Source organism: Coloeus monedula (assembly GCF_965178545.1).
Source record: "Coloeus monedula genome assembly, chromosome: 5".
In the NCBI taxonomy this organism is placed as follows: Eukaryota; Metazoa; Chordata; class Aves; order Passeriformes; family Corvidae; genus Coloeus; species Coloeus monedula.
The window spans coordinates 61,070,632-61,094,499 of NC_138785.1; the positions used below are offsets into that span (position 1 = coordinate 61,070,632).

General features: G+C 35.1%; 1 protein-coding gene across 2 annotated transcripts in view; it reads left to right on the plus strand.

Annotated features, from left to right (window-relative positions):
* Window positions 1-19,820, plus strand: part of RAB28 (RAB28, member RAS oncogene family) — a 61,270-nt gene extending 41,450 nt beyond the window's left edge. The window contains exons 5-8 of one of the 2 annotated variants that reach the window (XM_082282690.1): window positions 10,949-11,052; window positions 13,886-13,963; window positions 18,204-18,301; window positions 19,196-19,290. In XM_082282690.1, the coding sequence (XP_082138816.1) occupies window positions 10,949-11,052; window positions 13,886-13,963; window positions 18,204-18,296 (275 nt within the window). In that variant the 3' untranslated portion in view covers window positions 18,297-18,301; window positions 19,196-19,290. Of the gene's footprint in view, window positions 1-10,948; window positions 11,053-13,885; window positions 13,964-18,203; window positions 18,302-19,195 lie in introns of both variants that reach the window. The other variant, XM_082282691.1, reaches the window with a different exon arrangement.
* The last annotated feature ends 4,048 nt before the right edge of the window (window positions 19,821-23,868 follow it).

The following is a 23,868-nucleotide window of genomic DNA, read 5'->3' on the forward strand; positions in this document are numbered from 1 at the left end:
AGACTTGATCTGGGTTAAACAGACCGGTCAAAAAGAAAAGGCTATTTTTAGCGTGGATCAGCTCACTGAGCTTCGTAAATTCACACGAGTTGCATGGCCTCCTAAGTAGGTGAGGAGGGAGTAGTTACACTGTGGTGTGAAGGTGGGGATGAAGAGCCAGGAGTGGGACAGGTGAGATTTTGCAAACTTTGGTGCTGGCATCAGTAAGTCTTGGAACTGTGACCAGAAAGTCTTGCTTTGACTGCAGAAAGAGGCAGATGTGAGTGACTGAAGGCAGGATGCAAGAAATGTTGTATGAGTTTTCATAAAGATCCCAAGACCTTGAGTTATGAAGTTATAGTGAGCTTTATATTTTATGCCTGTCAATCCAGTAAATCTTTGTGAATTTTAGAATGGTATCATTTAGTAGTCCCCTTAGTATTTAACTGATGATGATTATACCTTGTCCTGGTATTGATAAATTCAGTGATGATGTAGTCGATACATGAAAATTAGAGAAAATATTTGAAAGAGATGAAGAAAAGCTGATCCACCCATGACTTGTGGATATATTGGACTAGCACCATCTTCTGAATGTTTAGTACATTGCAACTTCATGTCTTCAGTAATGTACTAAGGAACACTTAAAATAATACTCATTCAACTTGGAATTTCAGAAATTGCATTACTGTATTTTTTTTTTTACACTCTGTTGACCTTATGGAATTGTTAAATTCAACCAAAACAAAGGATATCTCTAGCTGGATTAGTGGGGAAATAGGCTTTTTGTTTTTTACACGTCTTTAACCTCGGTCCTAAAATTTACCTTTAATGATAAAAGGAGGAAATTTATTTTTGAAAAAAGCTATTGAGCCTAGCAATTTGTCACTAGTAGCTCAGGTAAATCAATTTAAGCATTTCTTTAAACTTCTAGTAATCCTGATAAAAATAGTTTCATGTTGAATCAGAGAAGAGTTTCTTTTTTTTCTGTCAGCAAGTCAGAAGCAAGCTATTGCTGAATAATTTATAATTTCATTAAACATATCCTTGTCTAATGCCAGTGTTTTAGTGTGCCCGTGGGGACTGGAATTAATCTTCAGGGTGCTGGGCACTGGCGATTATGGTTTGTGTGAACACAGCTTATTGTGCTATGCTATGCTTTCTCAGCATCATTCAGTAAACATTTTCAACTATGTTCCTGTCCTATGCTGGTCACTGTGCATGCCCAGTGATTTTTATAATTGAATTAATATAGCAAGAAAAATCCAGCTGGAGTGTGTTCTCCTGTCCTAGGCTTTTTCTCATTTCTCCTTGTCTCTAGGAAATAGCTACTCATAAAGATGTTTGAGTCTAAATTAACACCTTTAACTTAATTTAATAACTTAAATTTCTCATTGGCACAAAGATTAGGAAGCCTGAACGCAAGTGTAAAAGAAGATGAAAGATGATTTAGTGCACAAAGCAGTAAATTGATGGTTCAGTGAAAGTCCCTGTGATCTTAGCAAGGCATTAAATTGATCTTTTCATATGTGTTTCATTTTCCATTTGTAAAAACAAGAATGGTATTTGCCTAATTTACTGGGAAGCAAATTAGTCAGCAAATGATCTATTACTAATTGCAAAGGGCTTGTAAATTGGCACTGGGGCCATGTAAGAATCTGACTGACTGGATAAAAAGCAACAGTGAACAAACTGTCTTCTCTCCAGGAGGAGCTTGTAACCTTAGGATATATTTTTCTGTGGAAAGTAAAAACTAATTAACCAAAGGTTGCAAATTAGAGAACATTAAAGTCTTGTGAGATGCTACGTTTGAGAGAGTAGCATTAATTTGCTGAAGCCAGGTTGTTCATTCTCCATACCAGAATGCACAAAAGTGTTTCATGTTCTTTCTTTCACAGCCCCACTTGGTTTGTTGCGCTTACCCTAAGGAGGTGTTTCTGTAGGTCTGTTCGCTGCAATAAACAGAGATACGTGGTACATTCATCTGTACAGAGGTCTGTGCGTGACATCTAAACTCTTTGTGCCTAGATTAATGCCTTCTGAGTTCACTGTCTGCTGCCTTGATAGATCTTCAGTGTACTTAGCCACTAGAGTTGCAGGGTGGGGAGAGGAAAATCAACAATGCCTTTCCTCCACATCTCTTGCTTTCTGTGGTCTTATGATAACCTTTTTTTTTAAAAAAAAAAAGGAGTAGTTCCAGTTATGTTTTAATCCTAAAATAATATTCAGGGTGACTCAAATTTGTATTAGTTTAATAATATAATCTTTTCTGAATACTTGTTTCCGAGAATGTCACCATTAGGGGTAGGGATAAGTGGTACAGGTACCTAACAGAAGGGATCAGATTCCAGCTGTCAGTGTAGTCTTAGTCTTTTCAGTCAAATGAGAAATGGTTGCAAGAATTTCTGCCAAGAATTTATTAAAAATGAAAATGGGAAATGTCTAGCTGAGAAAAAAATTATTCTTAGTTTCTCTTTAACTGTCTCTTCAAGCTGTATAAGCCAGTCATCTGTCATCCTAGTTTTGAAAAGGAACTTGGGTTTATTGATTTACCTTCATAAGAAATTTTACTTTTGTATGAAAAGATGCCTGCTGTTGTATTTACAAAACTTAACATCATTTTAAAAATGACCTGCCATCTACCAGACATTAAAAATGCTTGTTATTAAGCAAGAATCCTGTCACACTGTGTCCTCTGCACTTGATGTGCTGAGATGGAGGCATTTGCTTCTGGCTGCTCTTCTTGTTTTCTGTTGAAACCTACTTTAAATCTTGCAAGTGTTAGCCTCATTAACCTAAGATGCACAAGAACCACTGTATTTTAGAGCTTTAGCAAAAATGCTGTAATTGCTGATTGTTTAACAGTATTTGAAAGTCTCATTCAATTTGTCTTTTGGAAGGCGCTCAGATCATAGATTTGTCATTTAGAAAGCTGTGTTTTTCATTATTGTAATTGAGAAGCGTATTTGCTGATATTTCTAATTTTTTTGGAGGAGGAAGTGTTACAGTGTTTTGTGTAAATTACAAGGGGTTTTAAGCTATCTTTTTTTTTTTTTTTCTGAAACCAGTAATTTCCTGTTGTATCTGGAAATGTTAAGTGTAGTTTTTTAAGTATTAAAGTGCAGCACCAGCTATTATTCTGCCTTAGCAAGTCTTTTAATACAACATTTGATTTGTTACTATGTCCTCATAGGAAAGCACCAGCAGTAGAGTGTACATGACAGTGAAAAAGTAAACACATGCTTGCAATCAAATTAATGTATTTCATCTGTCTTCAATTAATAACAATCTGTCATGCTATCTATCTGAGAAGCGGCATAAACAGTTTATTTTGTGTTTGGAATAACTTCCTGGAGGTAGTTAATGTGACACATAGTTTGTCTGACATGAGTATAACCAGATCAACACTCTAGATGTTTTCTTGATAACCTAAAAAAATTACTGAGAAAATCTGTACTGGAACTATATTTATATTTCGTTTTGAGCTTCCTTAAATCAGAGTAGGGGCATGGTTTTCAGGACTTCCATGAAAGAGTTTTCTTTTCTTGGCAGTTATACAATTTTAGTGTGAGAAAAAGATTGAAAGTATTAACAGAAAATTAACTATGAAAAGCTGCAGTTTGCACTCTTGACATTTGGGATTGAATATGCGAGAATGTGTGCTGTAGTAATTTAGAAGTACCAAATCAAAACAGATTTTCAAAAAGCTAGCTGATGCACACTCTGGTAGCACTGCAGACCTGGTACAATTTATTGGCAAATTAATTTATTGTTATTTCTGTATAAATCTGGTCATATTGGATAATAATAACTGGATATTAGATTTTTTTTTTTTTTATTTACACAGAAAGAACCTTTGTGTCTAGATAGAAAATGAAAGTGCAGTTGCTTGAAGTTCTAAGTAACCTATTGAAATACTCTTTAAAATCTAAGACAATGAAATAGCTCCATCTTTTAGTGGAAAAGCAGTAGGTTGCTGGTAAGCTGTGCAATAAAAAACTGGGGAAGATTTTTTTTTGGTTGCCCTTTTTTTTAATTTCACTTTTTTCTTTGGATTGATGGTAGAATTAGGATTAAAAACAGGTAATATTGCTTATGGCAGAAGAGGGCTTGAAAGGGGTTCCTTCTGGCCAGAGCAGTGGGGTATGCTAAGCTATTCTCTGTTGACATGCTACGGAACAGAAGTCTGATAAACTGGGAAGTAAATAATGTTGCCTAGAATGTTGCTCGATGTTCAGCTTGATTTATGGTTTAATTTTTAGAATAGTGGATATTTGGTACCTCTTGGAAAAATCCCTCTTTTAATTCCCTTTTTCATACATGTTTGCTTATGCATGGAGGAAGCAGAACTGTCACATTCTGGAATTAAACTGACTGTACTTGTTGAGCAGCATGTACTGCATGAAGATAATGCTGTTTAACAGTATTGTCCTCAGTCTACTATGTTTTCAGGTGCTCAAGCTAGCTTTGTTCTTAAGAAATCAGTCAGAAATTATACCAAAAAATAGGATGAAAAAGACATTGTTGTATACAGACCCCTTTTTTTATGACCCTGGAGTATTTTCAGAAGAGAAAATGTGTACATAATTTTAAGCACATGTAAATCAAATTAATAAATTATTAAAGCATTTTACTTGTCATGTCTGTGTGGGCTAATCGTGATAGCTCATTATTTAAACATTATGTAATTGTATACCTTGTGTGCACAGCTGCAAATACTTTGCAGAAATATTTATATTTCATTTTTCACAGCATACTATAAAAGAATATATTTTTGTGTGGTACCATAGATTAATAAAGATGTTTACTCATAACTTTAAAACTACCCTTAATTATATTGAAATATGAAATAGCTATAATATGTAAGATAACTAAAAAACTAGAGAGTTGTAACTTCATTTATGTGTTACTACTAGTTTTAATGGAAAATACTGTTGTCAATTAAAAAAGTTCATTTTAAAGAGAACTGCCCCTTTGCAATGGAATCCTTTGCAGTTTTTACAATTCAAGGTCTGGAAGCGGAAGATGGTCAGATTTGGGTGGAGAGGCATTCCTTTACTGAAACTCTGAACTATCTCTTTCATGTTTCTTTCCCTACACATGGTTTACAAAGTGGATAAGTTAGTTATCACTGGTATAATCACTGAAAACAGCTTACAGTTTGCAAGTGTAATTTCACGATCCAGGAGAAAGGCCAACAAATTATTAAACAGTCGGACTTGTTTCACATGCATTATACTCAGTTGTCCATACTATCCTCAGCAAGTACTGTCACTAGTTTCTCAGCTGCTTGGAAGTAGCTGTACAAGTTACCTGTTTGTGTTTCTTCCAGAATTACCTGAAAGATTCATGCAAAATGGATGTTTTCCTACTTATAAAACCCCTGTAGTTTTCCATGGAGCTCTTCTCCAGTGATGTTATGAAAGAAGAGACTGGCAGTCCTATCTCCTTTTCCTATGGGAAAGGGAGATAAATAAAATGCCTTTACATTCTGCACAAATGATGTTCTGTTGTCTTTTTAGAGTATATGCAGTTATTTGCTTATATGGTTTTAAAACCAGGATATTTGTCATTCTTCTGACTGATGATACATATATTTTAAAGTACTTCCTGGCTTTGTGTTTGTACCAACTGTATTGGGTAAACTGTTACATGTATTTTATTACTGCCTTAATTTTAAGACAATACAGTTCTGGGATTTGATATCACACTTTATTCCTCGCAGCAAACTCGGGTGAGCTAATTATATTGGTCCTAGCTCCTGGATTTCAGAGAAGCAGGTGAGTTAAAGTAGTGTTTAATGGTGTAGTGGAATGGAAATGACCGTCTGTGCATGGTGGTGCTGTGTGGCTCATTGCAGGCCATTTTTTAACTTATGGAATGATGCAAATATCTAAATAGTGGAAGAGAAACAATTTTGACATTAACTTATTTACCATTAGTGGTTTCAGAGTCTCAAGTCAAAAGCAGCAGAACTATTCAATCAAGATGGAATTGCTGTTGAATGGCTGGGTGTGGGTAGATGGTAAAGCACCCAGTTGTGTTTTATCTGGTACTTTTTAAGGTTTTTCTATTCCCTTGCTACAGTGCAATAAACTAAAATTTCAGTGACTTACTCTCAATTTCTCAAGTAAATTCATATAGAGTTTTGACTTTGAAGAACAATTTATGCTGTCTCAAGTGTTTCCTCACAACTTTTTAATCATAGGATAGATATCTAGCCTTACAGGATTTTAAACTATGGTTTCCTTTTCCATTTTGATTTAGCATTATCCATGAGATTTTCACTGCAAATAATTGATGTATAATAGCAATTTGAAGGGTACTTAGTGAAAATCCTTTTATAAATCACCTGAAGATGTAACCTAGTCAAATCTCTCTGGTTATAACTTAAAATTACTAGTTTGTCCTTCTCTTTTTTGAAATGTCACTTGCTCTCCACAGAGATGGCCATGGTGGTGTTTACGTCTTTTCCCTTACCTAAGTTCTGCAGTGTTGTTCTTACCTGTTTTTTTCTTTTTTGCTGTGCTGGTTTTGGCTGGGAGAGAGTTGGTTTTCTTCCAAGAAGTCTTCAGGATAGCTTCAGGAATGCCTTAGAGGGAGTATCCTTGGGATTTCTGTGGGAGTTTGATACTTCTCTCCTAGATTCTGTTTTCTCTTTTCACCTTACTAGATCTCTGTTTAATCTCACCTATAAATCAAAATGGAACTCCCTGGAATTCATGAGAAGCAAGCATACTTCTTAGTAAGTCTTACCTACTTTTGCTACAGCAGTTGATCTATGCTGGCTCAATCTTTGAGGGGAGATTTTCACTTGAATCTGTTTGCCTTGCTGAGGGTTATGTCTGAATTCCTGAAGTTTCTAATCTGTTTTTTTTGTGTTGGTGTCTTTATGGGATACTTGTACATACAGATGTATATCAACCTGTTAGTTATGGAACAGCAGTTTATCTTGCTATGTGTAATTGAAATGGTTCTTCATAGTAGACAATCTTAAAGATGAATGTTTAGTCTTATTTTAGAGAATCAACAAGATGGGTTCTTGAGAGGATAAGCAAGACGACAATAATTTTTGGAGACTATCTGGCAGCCATGTATTTTTTGTAGTTGTTGCTCGAGGCTTTTAGTGTGTATTTCAGGCATAAAAATGAGCAAAACCGCAACAGCCTATATTGTGAATGCCTTTTCTTTGAAATGTACTTTGAATATACTTTGGAAGCTGATGAGCCTCCTTTTTCTGTCCTCATCAGGCTAGCCAGGGGAGCAATACTATGACCTATATCTCTCTTTCTTTCCCCCATTGCTCCTGATGTCCCTCTGCTTCTCCTGATACAAGTTTTCATATACTTATATTTAAGTGTTCAATTTAATGCAAGTATGGTCATTCCATTCTAGCCAAGGAATTAGCAATGTACTCTTTTGACATTTTAACTATTGCTTTGGTAATTTTTACTTTTAACTGCCCTTTCTGCCTGTTGAACCCATTTTTAAGATGTATAGAATTTTTGAAATGATACATCAAAGAAATACCCTCATGGCCTTCTCCAAAGTTTACACATCTTGGGCTTGCTTTAGCTTTTCATGATCCAAAAACATACTTTAATGTAGATAGGAGAGTTTGTATTCAGGCCCTTGACCAAAAGTACTGGTTTGTAACATTTGTGTGCTGTAGAGAGTCACTGTTTGCAAATAGTTAAATTTCTTTCTACTTTTCTAACTTGTGTCCTATGTCCTTTTGTCTCCTTTATACATCCCACTGTGAATCTCTAGCCATCAGCTTATATTCTACTTGGTAAAAATGAAGCTATTAATTTTGCCCTGCTGTTACCCTCTTTCTCATTCTCTAAAGATGAGGAGGATGACTGTACCATCTGGCACGTAAACGTCACTTTGGGCCTTTCTCTAAATGTTTGTGTTTGATGTGTGGCCAAATTTTCGGATTCCTTCTTTGAGACCTTTGTTAGATGCAGCATATCATAGCCATTGACACAGTTAAAATGTTCTCATTTTGTATCTTAATTTCAGTAATTCCTTTTTCTTGGCCACTGCTATGTTATCTAGTCATTTAGAATATTCTTCAAGATCATTTTCCTGGTTTATAAAATCAAACTGTATTTATGTATCTTATTCACTTTCTTTCTATCCAAAACTTATTTGTCTTTGCCATTAAACTTTTCATGGCTTAAGTGCATTCTTGTATCATCCTTCATCCCAAGATACCTATTCCTGCTGTTAATTGGCTCAACGTATGAGTCCACATTGGCCAGCTGTTAGTTTTCTTTCTATAAAGTCCCTGCATTCCTTATAAACATCTTTTTTAGAAAATCCTTTTTCTCCTCCAAAGCTCTCCTTAAAGTCTTTTTGCTGTGATGTCTAAATAAAAGCTGGGCAAGACTTATCTCCCGGTGTGCTAAGAATTCTGCCTGTTGAGCTGACCAATGTCAGATGTTAAAGAAAAAGGACTGGAGGGTAACTATTCACTGTCTTTAGCTGATCTTCAGTAACTCTGTGACTATGCCCTTGGCCTGTGGGCAATGCAAAGGAATTGGACTTAGGATCATTGCCCTTCATTGACTTCAGACTGCAGTTTTGGGTAGTTAAATATTTATTAACACTTGAAACTCTTTTCTTGTACTAAAACCATGCCCTTTTTCACCAAGAGCTAATGTAACATGAATTAACCTGGCATTTTCTGTGGGCTTTGAATGTGTACATGGACAGTCACCTGGCAGTTCCCTGGCATGACAGTGACTGTACAGTTCAGAGCAGACAGCCTGACATTCAGGAGGTGGAAAGTGACTTGTGACCAGGGAAAAGGGCTGAGAAGTACACAAAGTTTGAAAACATAATTACACCTTGATTTTTCACTTTCAGTCTGTTTCTATGATCTCATGTGCTTTAATTTCTCCTCTGTAGTAAAGTATATACTCCACTAACTGTGTATTATTATTGATGTTTCTTCATAAAAATAAGAGGCATTTGAGGATGTGGTTTCCTATATGTCAGTGGCATTTTCTTCCTGGAAATTCATCAATTTTAGCCTGTTATTTTCTTTGTACACTCTTTATTCTTTCCTTCCTGGGAAAGAGAGTTTGAGAGAGATTGTAACTAGTGAATGTGCCTTTATGTATTTATGTAAACATGTCACGGTATTTTAAAGGAATATAGTGTACATGCTGTCTATCTATCTATCTATTTATCTATTTGTATCGTAACTGTGTGTAGGTTTTTGGAGTTCAGGTACAGTCAGAGAAATACGAGTGAAATCTGGAGGTGGGGTTAAAGTTCCTGTAAAAGGTCATGAAATGAAAATAAAAAAAAAAAAAATTTATTTTTCCCCAGAGAGTAATCTCACTATTCTGTTTTCCAGGCTGCACTTAAAGCTAATATGTGAAGCATAAAAATAATAGTTAATAATGAAATGTTTTAGGCAGTATGCTGTATTTTATTCTTAAAGACATTTCAAAAGAGTCTATCTTTTATCTTGGCATTTTTCAGAGAAAAAAATTAAATGCATGAGTTTTTAGCAAAATTTTTATTGACTTCAGGCTTTATTTTATTAAATGTATTTGTTCTTCCATTTTTTAATGAAACTTTATTATAGAGTGGACATTTAGTATTATGGAAAATCTGTACTAGAAACGTTAGTGTTAATAGCTTAGTATTTTAGTCCTTCACAAATTAATGCCTGTGGTAACTGGATGATTTTAGGCCTGTTCTTACAAACAAGGCCTTACTGATGTGCAAGGAACAGTAATATGTGTCAAAAACTCCACATTAACCAAGGTAAGCAGTATAAATGGGGTGTAGGAATCCCCTGTTAGACTAAAAATCTCCAAGAGAAAATCTCCAGAGCCTACAAATTAAAGACCTCCAATATCATTTAAAAATAAAGCCTTTTATGTAGTAGTAGAGCATTTTTTCAGCTGATAATCAAATGACACTATTATGCAGGCTTACTAGATTTGCAAATTTACAAGTTTTTACAAGTCAGTTGGGTCCCTTCCTCAGGAAATCAGTTGAAGTTTTTTTTCCTGTATTGACTCAAAGAGCCTGGTTGTCCTTAAATCCTTCTGAATATATTTGCCTTATAATTTGACTGCATTGAGTCAACACCCTTATAGGAACCGTAATGCAATAAAAAAAAGAGAAACTGTTCAATATAGTTTCCAATTACCTTAGGATCAGATTGGAGAGACTGGAATGTACACAATAAAACCTGCACAAGACTTGAGTTCTGTGAGATTTTGGAAGCAACCTGTGCTTTGCAACATAAAATACCATTTGAAAGCTTTACTCTGCTTCCAGTGGTTGTAAAGTGATAAAAATGAAAATATGTGTGTGTCTTCAAATGTGCATTTTTCTTTTAAAAATTTTCTGAACCACACCTTTGTGGAATTGAAAGCCTCATATGTAAGTAACTAAGTATCACTGCTCTTACTCGGTTTTTTATTATAGTGAATGTTTTTGCTTTGCCATGTTCTGCAATAAAATTCTTTATAACTTATTTACATTTTTACTTAAGAAAAATATGTGAATTTAGATGTGCTTGGTGAATTTATTTTGTAAAAGTCTTCAGGTTACACTGGAATCCCCAATATGCATCTTGCTTGCAAACAGAATATGGAATATTAGTTCTGTCTTGTTTTTGTATGTAGCTAGCAGTAGAGTTATTACAAACTCTATTTGAGTGTATCCAGAAATAAATTTGTGCTTTGAGATATGAATTTGTTGCATGGGATCATAAAATTTTAATTGTGGTTTCATTTTAGTTTTGCAAATAAAATTAGTCTGAGGTAATTCATTGCTTTTATTTTAGCAAATGATTATAGAGAGCAAGAAACTTGCATTTGTATACCGCTATAAAGGAAAGTATTACATCTGATGTGTTTTCAATGAATAATTTCTAAGCTGGATAAAAAAATGGGCTCTAGTGTAATAATTTTTCATTTCTTCAACTTATTTTTAGTTGACTTGGAGCACATGCGCACAGTGAAAGCTGACAAGCACCAGCGATTTTGTCAGGAAAACAATTTCAGTAGCCATTTTGTGTCAGCCAAGACAGGAGATTCTGTAAGTAAGAAAAAAAACCAAACTTGTAGATGTCTGTTGTTTTTTTTCAAGATGCAGCAGTTTTGTTATACTTCACATAACAAACCATTGAGAACTCAGAGTGCTGCAGGCCCCTTTTTTGCCTCCCTTAGTTGCCTGAAAAGTAGATCTTTGTATGAGTGCATATTATTGTTATTAAATTACAGTGGTTTCTCATATGATTTTCAGTTTGAGGTACATATTTTAATGGAAATGGTGTGGCTTATACATCAGCATGAGAACTGAGACCAGCTAAATCTCTGTTTGCTGTCAGCCTGTAGTTAAATATTTATTTCTTCATTCCAGGTGGAGTCCCATCTATAGACCATCAATATAGAAATTTCCAGCAGTTGGTAAATAATGTGACAAGACCCTGTTGCAATAAAAGTTTTTAATATGAGTCCTGAGCCATGAGAGACATTGCCTCTGCAGGTCCATTGAAATTTGAACATTCTGACATTTGTAGCAGATGCTTTGCAGAGTGCATTTTTGAACAGTCTTTTGACTCTGAGCTAACTGGGTTATTTGTTTTAGTTGGAAGTGTATGAAAGAAAAGGTTCTTTTTAGTTGACACTACCAATCAAATTAAATCATATTGTATTGTTTTGCTGGATTTCTGTCACATGCCTAATGAGTTTGTCATTGCCATAAAAGTCTTGTATCTGTCTCCTTAATATTATTGTTGACATGAAAGTTTACTTTATTTTTATGTTATTGAACAGCAAGACCTTGTTCAAGTACAGGGAAGTGTAGTCCACAAATGGAATCACTTGTTAAGGTCTTTGATTAAAATTGTGCAGTAAACTGCCTAATTTTGTAAGATAATAGTTTTTTTCTGTAAAGTCTAACAATACTGCTGTTACAAATGTGGTGAGTCCTGATTCTCTTTATAGTTTGTGTTAAATCCCTGGCATATTTTTTTGTTTAAAGTGTGAAAATACAGGCTTTTAATGTTAGAAACACAAGAAAAAAATCATAATACTGCAGTTAATAAAATGTGCATCTGATAAAATGTATTCTTTTCTCAAGGAGACCACCAAAATCAGTTCATTTCATAATTGATACATTTATCATTGCTAATTATGACAGAATCTTTATTGCAGCTTTTAAATTAAGTCATTAATTACATCAGCATTCCGCTATACATATTGATTTTACTTTTCATAGCTAACTGTTTAAAAACAAAATTAAATCTGAACATACCTAGACAACATTAACCGGAAATCTTTGCCTAAATATCTACTAAAAAAAGAAGTAGTTTCAGTAGTTCATTTTGAATTTCAGTATAAATTTGAAATAGCCCTTTCACTGTTGCTGCACACTCATCTTTCAAAATCTTCATGTACTTTGGTAGTTGTGCAGCAAAGATGGAGTGTTTATCCTAGACACTTTATTTAAGAAGATTTAAGAAGAGGGCATCCATTGCAACTGTGAATATAGACTACAGGATTCTTACTCAGTTAAATGATTTGTTTTGTTTACATCAGATCTTTTCAACAGACTTGTTTGCAGAAGATGATTTTGTGTACATAGAAAATTCTGAAAGTCTCCTCAGGGGAGAAAAATTCTCATGGAAGATTTTTATAACTAACTGTGTTACTGTCCATCAGATCACATAACTGAAGCATTGCACTTGTGCTTGATGTTTTTTGCACAGTGTGTCCTCAGGGCAGGTGATGTAGCTCAGAGCACCTGAGAACTTGGTGTAGGTTAAACTAGGTTTCTGGGCCTCAGAATCTCTGTTGAGTAAGTCCTTTCTTGTTGTGTAGATGTTGGTAGAACAGACCAGTACTAGACCAAGGAATTGAGAGAAAGAGCAATTGTTTTGGAAACTACCGCACTTTGTTGGTTGAGCCACTAATTTATTTCTGCTTTCCATCTCAGGTGGAAGAAGAGATTGTGTAAATAGTATTTTTCTGAATTTTCACTGAAAATGACTGAGAGCATGTACATAGATCTTGTTTTTTGGGGGTGGCAGCTACATGATGAAAACCAATGTTTGTTAGTAATTTAGACTGTGAGTGAACTCAGACAAACCACCCTGCAGATAAAATATAACGTGTAGCCTGGCAATACAGTGTTCAGCAGCAGTGCACACTTAAATCTGCTCCTCTTGAACATCTGTCATGTTCTTTAATCACATTTAAAATGCAGTTTTACCTAAACAGTAAGGTAAGTGGACTGTCTTGAGATAAATTAAAGGAATTATTTAAGGCAGCACTGCCACCCAGTATTATGTGTAAAACCATGTCCAAAGTCTAACTGCCAGGCTGCTGCTGCAGGCTGTACAACATCTTGCTTGTTATATACTTCTATTCAGGATATGTTTTGTAAGATTCTTCAGAACTCTTTCATATTGCTATTTTTTGAACATGTGTAGCAGAGATTTTGGTGATGTCGATGCACAGTTCTGTTCTCAGTTTTGGAAACCTACATCTCTTACTTCACAATACACTGATAATATATTTTTGTGCTAAACATTAGTGAATACCCATATTCATATTTTATAGCACCAAGAGTAGTATTTGAGAAGTGGGTTGTGTAAAAGCTTGTTTAAACTTAGGTCTCTGGCGGCAGAGTAGAAGTGTTGCTTAACAATCCAGCATACTGTTCATTCCTTGTACCATTGTTGAGTTATTTTCCCAAAATTTTAAACAAAATTGAAAGTACCAGATGAGGTTATTTTAAGATCTGTTTTGCACAGGTCATAATCTTGTATATCATTGTTTACAGTTCAAGAATGGTTTGATATATTTGAAAGAACCTCAAGGATGTCTGTTTTTAATCATTTAAATGCAATTTTTTTTTTCCATAGGTCTTCCTATGTTTTCAGAGAATTGCTGCTGACATACTCGGCATCAAATTAAACAAAGCAGAATTGGAACAATCACAGGTGATTTTCCACAAATACATGGGTGTTTTTAGTATTTTATTTAGTACTAAAAGTTATCTTGTTGCAGATTTATAATTTTTCTTTAAATCAATCTTCATTTATTTTTCTGAAGGTAATTATTTAATTTCACAACAGCTTTTTAAAAATATAATAATTTCTTATTTATCCATCATGATCAACTCTCTGAAACAAGAAAAAACATGTTCAAAAATGAAGAAAAACTTTAGTTCTAAGGATGTTTGTTTAAAAATAGCACTTAAAATGAGTTTAAAAATTAAATATGTATGCATATACAGGTAGCAAGGAAGATATTAATGATAATATATGCATGGGTTTAAACTGAAAAATTTTTCTACAACCCAGTTTTCAGAAACCTCAGAAAAAGAAGATTATACTACTGAGGCAACCCTGTGTAATGACATTTGAGATTACAATTATGTAAATTTACTTAGTGGACCCAAACATTGCTATTCTAGAGGTGTAATATCCTGGAACTGCTTTTCCCTACCAGTGTTGAACAAGTACCCCAAAATAAGTCAATGAGTTTATTTAAAATAAATGGCAAAACATTTCTTACGTACAGCTTGGTCTCCTGCTTTTTGAAATATACAATAAATATGTAATTTCTGAAAGTGCTTTGCCACAGCAGTGTTTGCAATCTGTGTTGAAGTGGTTAACTAGAAAACTGTATTGCAAACAGTAAAACTGTAAAATATACTTACAGAGCATACTTAACAAGCAGAGTAGTTTCAAAAAGCTGTAATTTACAGGCAGAGAAATACTAAGTGTGTCCTTTCAATGTTCTTTTACTACTAAGGTACCATCCATCTATTACTCTGAGCTTTGTGATTATTTGCATATAAATAATTGAGCACATAGAGTTCTTGAATTTTCCTTTGGTTGTTTAGCTAGCACTGGATATCAGTCCTAGACCTCTCTGTGCTGTGAGTGGTATTCCATACCTCAGGTGTAAGACTGTAGAAAGGTGTGCAAATACCTTAAATTTAAAAGAGACTGACAATAGGTTTATATGGGAAATTGTATCATTCTAAGGAGAGTGTCTGTTTTTAGGTTGTTACTTTAGAGTAGGAACCTCCACATAGCCCCAGCTCAAGAATGCATAACTTTCTGTGTCAAAATGATATCAGGTTTAAGTAGGCTTCCTTAAAATTTTTAGGCATTGAGTACTCTAGCTATTGGGCTATAAAATTAGGTTGGTGGATAGATGGATGCTGGATAAATGCTATAAATAATCCAGTAAAAACAATAATGTGACTCATCCCTAAAGTATACAAGTGTTGACTTGGATTTAATCTTTAAATAAGGAGTAAAAGCCACTGTAGTTTTTACAAATATGCACTACTTACACACTGCATGATATATTTGAGTTTTCCATATTTTATGTAATGTGAGATTTCCTCATTTTGAAAACAGCGAAGGTTGTTGCTTGAATCTGTTTGTCAGAGAACATCAGATATGTTCATTCCATCTAGCTGGTAACAAAGTATAAGATTAAATACTGAACTTGTGTAAGATGCCAACAGTCAAATGCTATATGTATGTTTTTTTTATTGTCTAGTATTGAGAATATGCTTTAAAATTATTTCTAGCACTCGATTTTATGCCTGAAGATCTTATCTTTTGTGTTTAGAGTCAGTTATAATTGTCACAGTCTAGGAAGATCTTAGCAGTGACTCATAGGTGGATAGAAATAAGTAATAGGAATCCCAAATACATTATTTTAACTTGTGTGAATTTGTGGCGTTTGGCTCATGACTTTTAAACTTTGATGACTGGCAGAACTGCAGAAGCTCTTGTGGAAAGTATTTGAAGTTCTCAGCTGCCTTCAAATTAGCAGCACAACTTCTGTTAATTAACTGCAAGAACAAGCCTTAGAAATTGAATTATATTTACTCTGCGTTGTTTTAGAAAACAGCTGCAGCAGTTTAAGATATTAATGCAGCCCAAGCTATTTGCTACTGCCCTTTTGTTGGAATGTGTTGCTCCCACATCAGAATCAGAAAATGGAAGGTGATCATGTGCTTTGGCCACATCAGGGTGAAGTTGAGCAGCTTAATTTAAACTGCTGCTGAAAGTTGTTTTAAAGAGAAGCTGCCAGACTTTGTGCTGAAGTGGATGAGGTGCAAGTACAAGTTACATTCCACCAGCTCTCCTTTGGCAGCAGTGATCTCCAGCAGAGGAATAGGACAGACATTTGGGGGTGGTAAGTTTTTAAAGTATCTCAGCTAGAGCGACTAAACCTTGTCTGTTCACATGCTGAGATGACTGTTAATCAAACCTTTATTTGGACAAAACTGTGGTGAAACAAAGAACTAGATTACTCTTCATGCGTGACTGGAAAGTAGAGCATGTTTTTTGAAATGGAACAGTTCCAAAATCAGAAAATTGCCGATTCTGACTTAATTTTAGTCCTCAAAAATACTCTCCCTTTTAAATTGCAAGGGTCTGATGAAATTTGAGGAAATAGCTCCTTTACTAATCAAATGTTATTCTTTCTGTATTTTTTACTTTCAACCGTAGTGTAAAAACTGCATGGGGTACAGCTTTGTTCCTTGGCATTGGCAAGAGCTAGCATTTTTGTAAGTGATGTGTAGTTTTCTCTCTAACTAAACGCCAGTTCAGCAGACCAGTGTGTGTGCGCCAGCTTTGTACAATAAAATGTTTGGCAGATAAGTCAGATCTTGAATACAGAACACCTGGACCAAGAAAGGTTATTTCTCATTATTGACAGTGACTTGAACCATGGCAATGATAACACTTGACATAGAATCTGATGCAGAGGCCCAAGTTTTTAATTACCATGAACTTAATAAAAGAAATGTTGCAATGATATTTTTTTACTCCTATTTGGATGAAATTCCATTAGAAAATGGAAGTAATTTATGATTGTCAGTTTTTTGCTACAGTGTACCTAAGCATAGGTCACTAACCTGCCTGTGTTTACAGGATGGGATTTAGACCAATGTTTGAGGAACAATTAATTGCTTACTGATTGCAAGACTTTTTTTTTTTTTTTTTGCCCCTTAGCTCTAGTCAAAAGATTGGTATGAAGAAACTAGGTCCTGTGAGGTCAGATAACGCTGTTTAGTGCTAAAACTCCTACTACTGCCCTACATGGAATTTGGCAACCTTTCTCTTGATAACATCAGGCCAGGAGTCCAGTAAATCATGAGTGTTGTCCACTAGATAAGATAATATGAATGTGATCCATTAAACTCAAGAAGAGTACTTCAGCAGCTAATAAATCCAGGTCCTTTACCAGCCTATTCAATTATCATTGCTTGCTTGACATACAGGTTTTATTTACAGAGGTAATCTTTAACATATTCTGTTTATATATTCCTAATCCAGTTTATATATTGTTTCCTTTAAAATGATAGAATTTAATTCTTTATTAATTCTTTTTAACCTTGAAAATGTATTGTGGGAAAGTTGAAGTATTTAAGAAAAAAATATTAAACTGGTTTAGGGTATCTTTCATAGCAGACTTACCTCCTCTGCTGCTTCTTTGCTGAAATTGTTCCATGAGTTTTACTTCTTTTGCATGAACCTTCTATCGACCTTTTATTAATAATGAGAACCCTGTATCCCTTACCTATATTAATAATGAGAAAACTTTTAACAGTTTTGTTTGTTTGTCTTTAGGGGAAAAATGGGAACCTTTTATTTTTAAATGAAGCAAAGAAAAATCAAAACTTGCAGCATTTTGATGTGAGGTTATTAATTTGGTCACTGCTTTTGGATTTTATATTTAGGTATAGTGTGATAGTTATGTAATGGGAAAGATGCATGCGTACAGCTAATGCACTTGTTACAGGCTGATAATGTAGTATTTAATATTTAAGTATCTTTGACTTAAAGGAGGAATAGGCCATTGTCATCTTTTCTTCCACTGAATTCCCTGCCTTTTTATTCTGTCCCTTCTCTAGCTTTAATACACTTTTGCTGATTGCATGTATGAGCCTTTCACTTTGGTGCTTTGAAAGGGCATGTCCTGGAAGAAGCTCGAGAAGCAGCCCTGGTGCTGCTTTCAGCCAGACATGTTGCTCTTGTATCAGCCTAAGGCCTGAAAATGCACTTTCATTTTGCTTCTGCATAATCTTATGTTATCCATTCATTCTTTTCAACTACTGATTAATCTCTCCATTGTTTTCCTTCTCTTTTCTTTTTACATTCTTCTCCTTGCCCTCTATCCATCATGTTGATACATGGTTAACAGCATGTTGTCAGGGCAGAACTAGTGAAATATCCTGAAGAAGATAACCAGCATCACACTTCCAACTGCCAGAGCAAAGTCTGCTCAATGCAGTAGTTCAGGTATTGATGGAAACTCGGTTTGTTTCTTTTTTATAAGCTGCGTTGCTTTTACATGAAGTAACAACTGTTAAAGTAAGTTCTATTGAAAGATTGTGTTTTGTGTATGTAAGCACTTGTAATACTCAACATGTTATTTTGGAACTCTGTGTACAATTAATTATATAGTGTTTCTAATAATCAGATAGTTGGTAGAAACTTTGAAATGCTTCATGTGTTCAGTGCTGTACGTTCAAAATATTACAAAGCTGTCTCAGATGGAAATGGATGCAAAATTGTACATTTTCGTCTCCTCATGTAGGAGAGAACATCAGTCTTATCAAATGTTTTGTAAATAGAATGGGTGATATCTGTTAGATCTGTATTGGAGAGTAAGTATAGTGTGCTTTTTATGTTAATGTAATCTTTAGCCAGTATGCCTATCAAAGCTTTTTAAAAACATGGCTGTATTTAAAATTTGCTTTGAATTCTGTCCATGTTTTCTGATGAAATGCTTGTAGTAAAGACAAAAAGGCAAACTTAGGTGCAATTTCCAGTTACAATTTAGGCAGCTATTCTTAAAGAATGAATGGCACAACTTTTGCAAATAAATTTTGCTTTATTACTCTCATACAGAACAATTTTCATGGAAGTAGAACTGTATTCACTGCTTTAGCAAGAAAGTCTTATTCTTTTTGTAGTGTTGTGAAAACTACCAAGGCACTTGCTTCTCCTTAGTATGAATAAACTGAAAATTACAATCAGAATTAGCGCCTGATAAAGCTTCCTGTAAGGTAGTGGAAAAAAACCTGGTTTGTTTGTTGTCTTTCCCTTCATATTTCAGTAAAAATCTGTTGAATGCTTTGCCAGCATGAAGGTTGTATTTTTTGATTGTTACTGTGTTTTCTTTTATGACAGAGGGTGGTGAAGGCAGATATTGTCAACTACAGTCAGGAGCCTGTAACAAGAAGCGTTACTCCTCCCAGAAGCTCAATGTGTGCTGTTCAATGACCACGCTGCTCTTCTCTGGTTTGATACCTGTGCAGTCCTCCTGCCTTGACACAGGCTCGGGGATTACCAGGAACTTTAACAGGGACCACCGCAACAATGCAATTAGAGGTTTCAGAAACATGTTGCACCCTTGTCCATTAAGAAGCAGCAGGCAGTTGTTTGACTGGCTGAAATTCAAATATGTGTGAGACCACACATTTGAAAAATTGAGGTCTATATTCTTTTAAATTATATTTAAATAAAACTATATAACTGTGTTTATGTTTTCTCCTGTCTATTTGACTGATACCAGAACAAAAATGGATGAGGAAGCCCTGCATTCAAAATGCTTTTAAAGACATCATCATGGAAGTGTATTTTGCCAAAGCATTTTAAATTTTTTTTTCTCCAGTTATTTGAACTAACACTCAGAAAAATATTACTTGGAAAAGCTGTTGCTGGAATAATTTTAAACATACAATATATTTTATCTAGGGATAATTTTGAAAGTGTTCCATTAATATATATAGTTAGCACAAAATGTATAAATTGTATCCAGTGAGAAACAGTGCTTGAAATAAAGCTGTTATTATAAAATACCTTTTCTGATGTCTAAAGTTGTCTCCATGGATGCTCTGAAAAATGCTAGCGTTTTTGTGTATTTTTATTACCACATCAGCATTACTTCTTGCAGTAAAAGATAGGCTTATATATCTTTATGAATATGGATAAATCTCAGTCAGCAGTTTGGTCTGTAAATGATGAGTGATATATTCAACATGCACTAGAAACCGTTGATAGATCAATTTGCATCAGTCACTTTAAATAACTAACAGAATGACTTTTGGCCTGGTATTCTTCTTTCTAGTTGAGAGTAAATGACAAAAATCAGTCTTCTCTGTGAACTTCACACTTCTTCCCTGTTCCTTTTCTAGCTGTGCACACAGTTCTCTGCTGGCACATTTGAAACAGAAAGGTAAGGAGAGAAAAAAAATTAAGCTGTCTCAATTCCAAACTAGAAATCTTTTCATGTTTAAACTCTAGAATGTGCTTTCTTATCACCATGAGGAAGCATTTGGAGATTCAGAAAGTAATGAGGCTCTGAGGGAAGCTTGTATATCACAAGTGAAAATCATGTGGTTCTTCAAGTGAATGTTACTATTTAACTGTTCAAGCAAGTGCTTACTAGTTGGAGCAATTAAACAATTAGTAATTTAATAAAGTAGCTAAACTATTTTAACTATATTTAAAAAAGATTGCAGATGGCAAAAAGTCCTGTTTGTTAGCTTAACACATATAATTCTGTGATATGACTTAGTGTGTAATGTTTAGCATTCAGGTATGGGAAATTCTAAGAAAGAAGCCTAGATATTGAGAAGATTATTCTACACTAACATAGGTGTGATTTGCAGTAAATTATTTATTCTAGAGTTACAGTCTGTATTCTTGCTCCTTCCCATGGAGTTTGTGTCCCACTTGCTTTAGTGTATAGTTAAGTGCAGCTGTAAGGGGAACTCTCTTCCACTACCACCAGATGAGAACTTCTCTTTGAAGAGTTTTCCTAAAGTAGTTACTCAGTTCACAAGTTTATGGCCTCCAAGGCAGGTGGGAAGTTTTTTTAACCCCTTAGATTTCTTGGTGTGTTTGCGGCCTGAACTCTGATGGTATGTTCAAATATCAACAAGAACTTCCCCCTCTGAGGAGCTGAGCACAATGATATGCAGAGCCCATTGCTACCTTGAATAATAAATTTTTGCTTTTACATTTTGGGTATCCTATAGTATGAAAGATGTTATATATGTCCCAGTCCGAGCTGTTTTACAGATGGATTTTGTGTGTTGGTCTCATCACAATTTTTATTCTTGGTACCTATTTTCCTAGCTGTCTTTGACTTGTACATCCTTTTGTATTGTATTCCTATTGATCTTTCACCAACTGCTGTGTTAAAGGCCTACCTCCTCTGAAGATATTGTTGTTTATGTTTCCAAGCTGCCCTCATCCTTCCTAATGTACATCTGTATTATTTACGCTAACTGGGAATCTCCTCTCTTCCGTGCCCTCAGCCCCTCCTTTTGCTGCCCCTCTTAACCTCTTCAGCTTTTTGTATTGTATACTGACTTCCACTCTCTCTGTGTTTCCCTACCCTTCCTGCCCCATTGAGATCCATTACCTGTCCACCTTTTAATCCTTACAAATGAGCTTTGCTCTTTTTGCTCAGCCTTGGGGACCCCACCTTGAGCCTTCTGATTCCAGCTGCAGTCTAAATCCTTGGCTGTGGTAGCTGCCTTTGAAGTGCTGCAGCAGCTGTGATTGAAGATTGAGCAGTGCTGTTGCTGGTGCTATGGCACAAGTTCCTCAGGCAGAGCAGAAAGGTCAGAGATGATTCTGGGGGATTAAGCAGTATGGAGAGAGGGAGTAGACAGTGTTCTGCAGGGAAGGCAAGGTGACTGGAGGGATAGACACGAATCTAGTTAGAGAGGTGTGTAAGGGAAGGCAAGCGAGCCACTGCTTTGGGTCCGGTTGCCTTCTGTATGTAACATCCTACCACTACTGATTCACGTGATTCATATATAGCAGAGTTGAATTGTGCCATATTAATGCACTTAAAATTTTTTCCAAGGTGAGAACTCGTTGAAGGCAATTCAGCAAACAGTAATGAAGTAAAAAATGCAGTGCTCTCCAAAAGTGAGGCGACATATGCTTAATGTCCACTGACATAGGGAGTGGGCTGGGACAAGTGAAGCATGTTTTTTCCTGAAGCTGAGGCCAGATGAAGGGAAGAAACATGTTCAGGCCCTGATCTTACACAGATGCACACTGGTGAAGTGATCTGCCTGCTCAGAGCTGTTGCAAGTAATCATTTCAGTAACAGCTCTGGAGTTAAAGATTGTTGCTTAGTTCAGCTCCTCGCTAAGGTCAGTCTCTGTGATGTGGTGAACACCAGTAGTTACTTGTGTCTGGCTGCGTGGTAGAATATCAGTGCTTTTAAAACACGGATCTGAAGCATTATTAGGCTCATGCAGCTGCTTATCTTTTGTGGTTCTAAAGTTTGGTGGAGTCAGATTGAATCTGTTTCACAAACAACAGTGTGAAGGTATTTTCCCTTACAACCAGATGCTGTCAGTGCCAGAACATGTGATGAGTTCATGATCTCCCTGAATACATTGTTCTTTTGACAGTTCGTAAAAGCACATGAAGCTGCTTTTTAACCAAAATAACTTTTTTTAAAAATGTTTTAGACACATACAAGATCACTAGGAAATTATGTGAAATGTGCTATTTTGAGGAATTTGAAAATTGTCAGTGCTATCTATCTGCATCATTAGGCATCTGAAAATTCCCTTTTCTTTAAATTGCTGCTTGATTTTCACTGGAAGAAAAGGGCTTATGAATCAGGCAGCTTCTTCTTAATGCAGAGCAAATTTACTTCTCAGCAGGTGCACCTGGTAATGAGCCTGATAGGCAAAATTTAATAATGATTTTGTAAAGAAAAATATCATTGTAATATTTGAAGGTGGTTATTCTGCTTTTTTGTGAGAATGGCAATTTAGATAAATTGCAATTGTATTTTTCCTTTTTACTGTTATTTTATGTCAGGAATATGATTGCTTTTCCACAAAAGTTTATAATCTTTGTTTCATGATGTTCGTGACATTTTTACAAAGTCATAGTAGAGAGTACTGTTTAGAAGGTAAACATTGGTATATCTAACTTGGACTGTACTGTGATGTTAATGTTTTGACAGAAGATTAAAGCACTGTTCTGTAACATAAATAACAAGTTTATAATAATGGGAAATTTTCTGCAGGGGAATTTTTCCTATTTAGAATACTTGCATGCATTTCTGATGTAGCTTAACAGTTTGTATGAGGGGCCTAATAGATGTATTTAAAGCAGCATTGACTTCTATAGAAGTTATATTTACAAAGCTGGCATGATTAACTACTTTTCTTTCTGGAATTTGCACATTATTTCCCAAGCAAAGATGTTATTCTACAATGCTGTATTCTTTTCTTTCTCAGTTCAAATACTACTGCTTAACATATAATCTGATTTCTTTAGGCTGCCTTTATTTAAAACCAACTCATAACCACTTAAAATGTCAAAATAGCTGAATGTTTCTGAAAAGAAAAAGCCAAAATATATCCATGTTTGCATAGGGGTAATGGTGTACATATGAGATTAAAACTCCAGTCCAGATAATTATCCATAGGAAGCAAATTTATACTCTGATTTCAGATGCTATGAATAGAATGTGATTAGAATTTTATGTGCTGCAGTTTTATTTGCAAAATACACAGGTTCTATATAAAACCTCTTTTTATAAAGTACTCTCTAGAAGCCTTGGGGATCCCTGTTTAACTTGCAAATGCCGAAGTTTGATCTTCCCCAAATAGAAGATAGTGAAGCTCCTGAGTTCCATGAACTGATTTCTATTTTCAGCTTCCCATAGAGAGCTGACTGTTCAGCCAATTTAAACTTTTTTTTTTTTTTTTCTACTTCATCTTCATTCATTTTGGCACCATTTTGAACTGGAAGACTTCCAGTTAGCTAATTGGCCATTTGCCTTGTTTTATGTGGGGTGATGTCAAGTGCTGAAA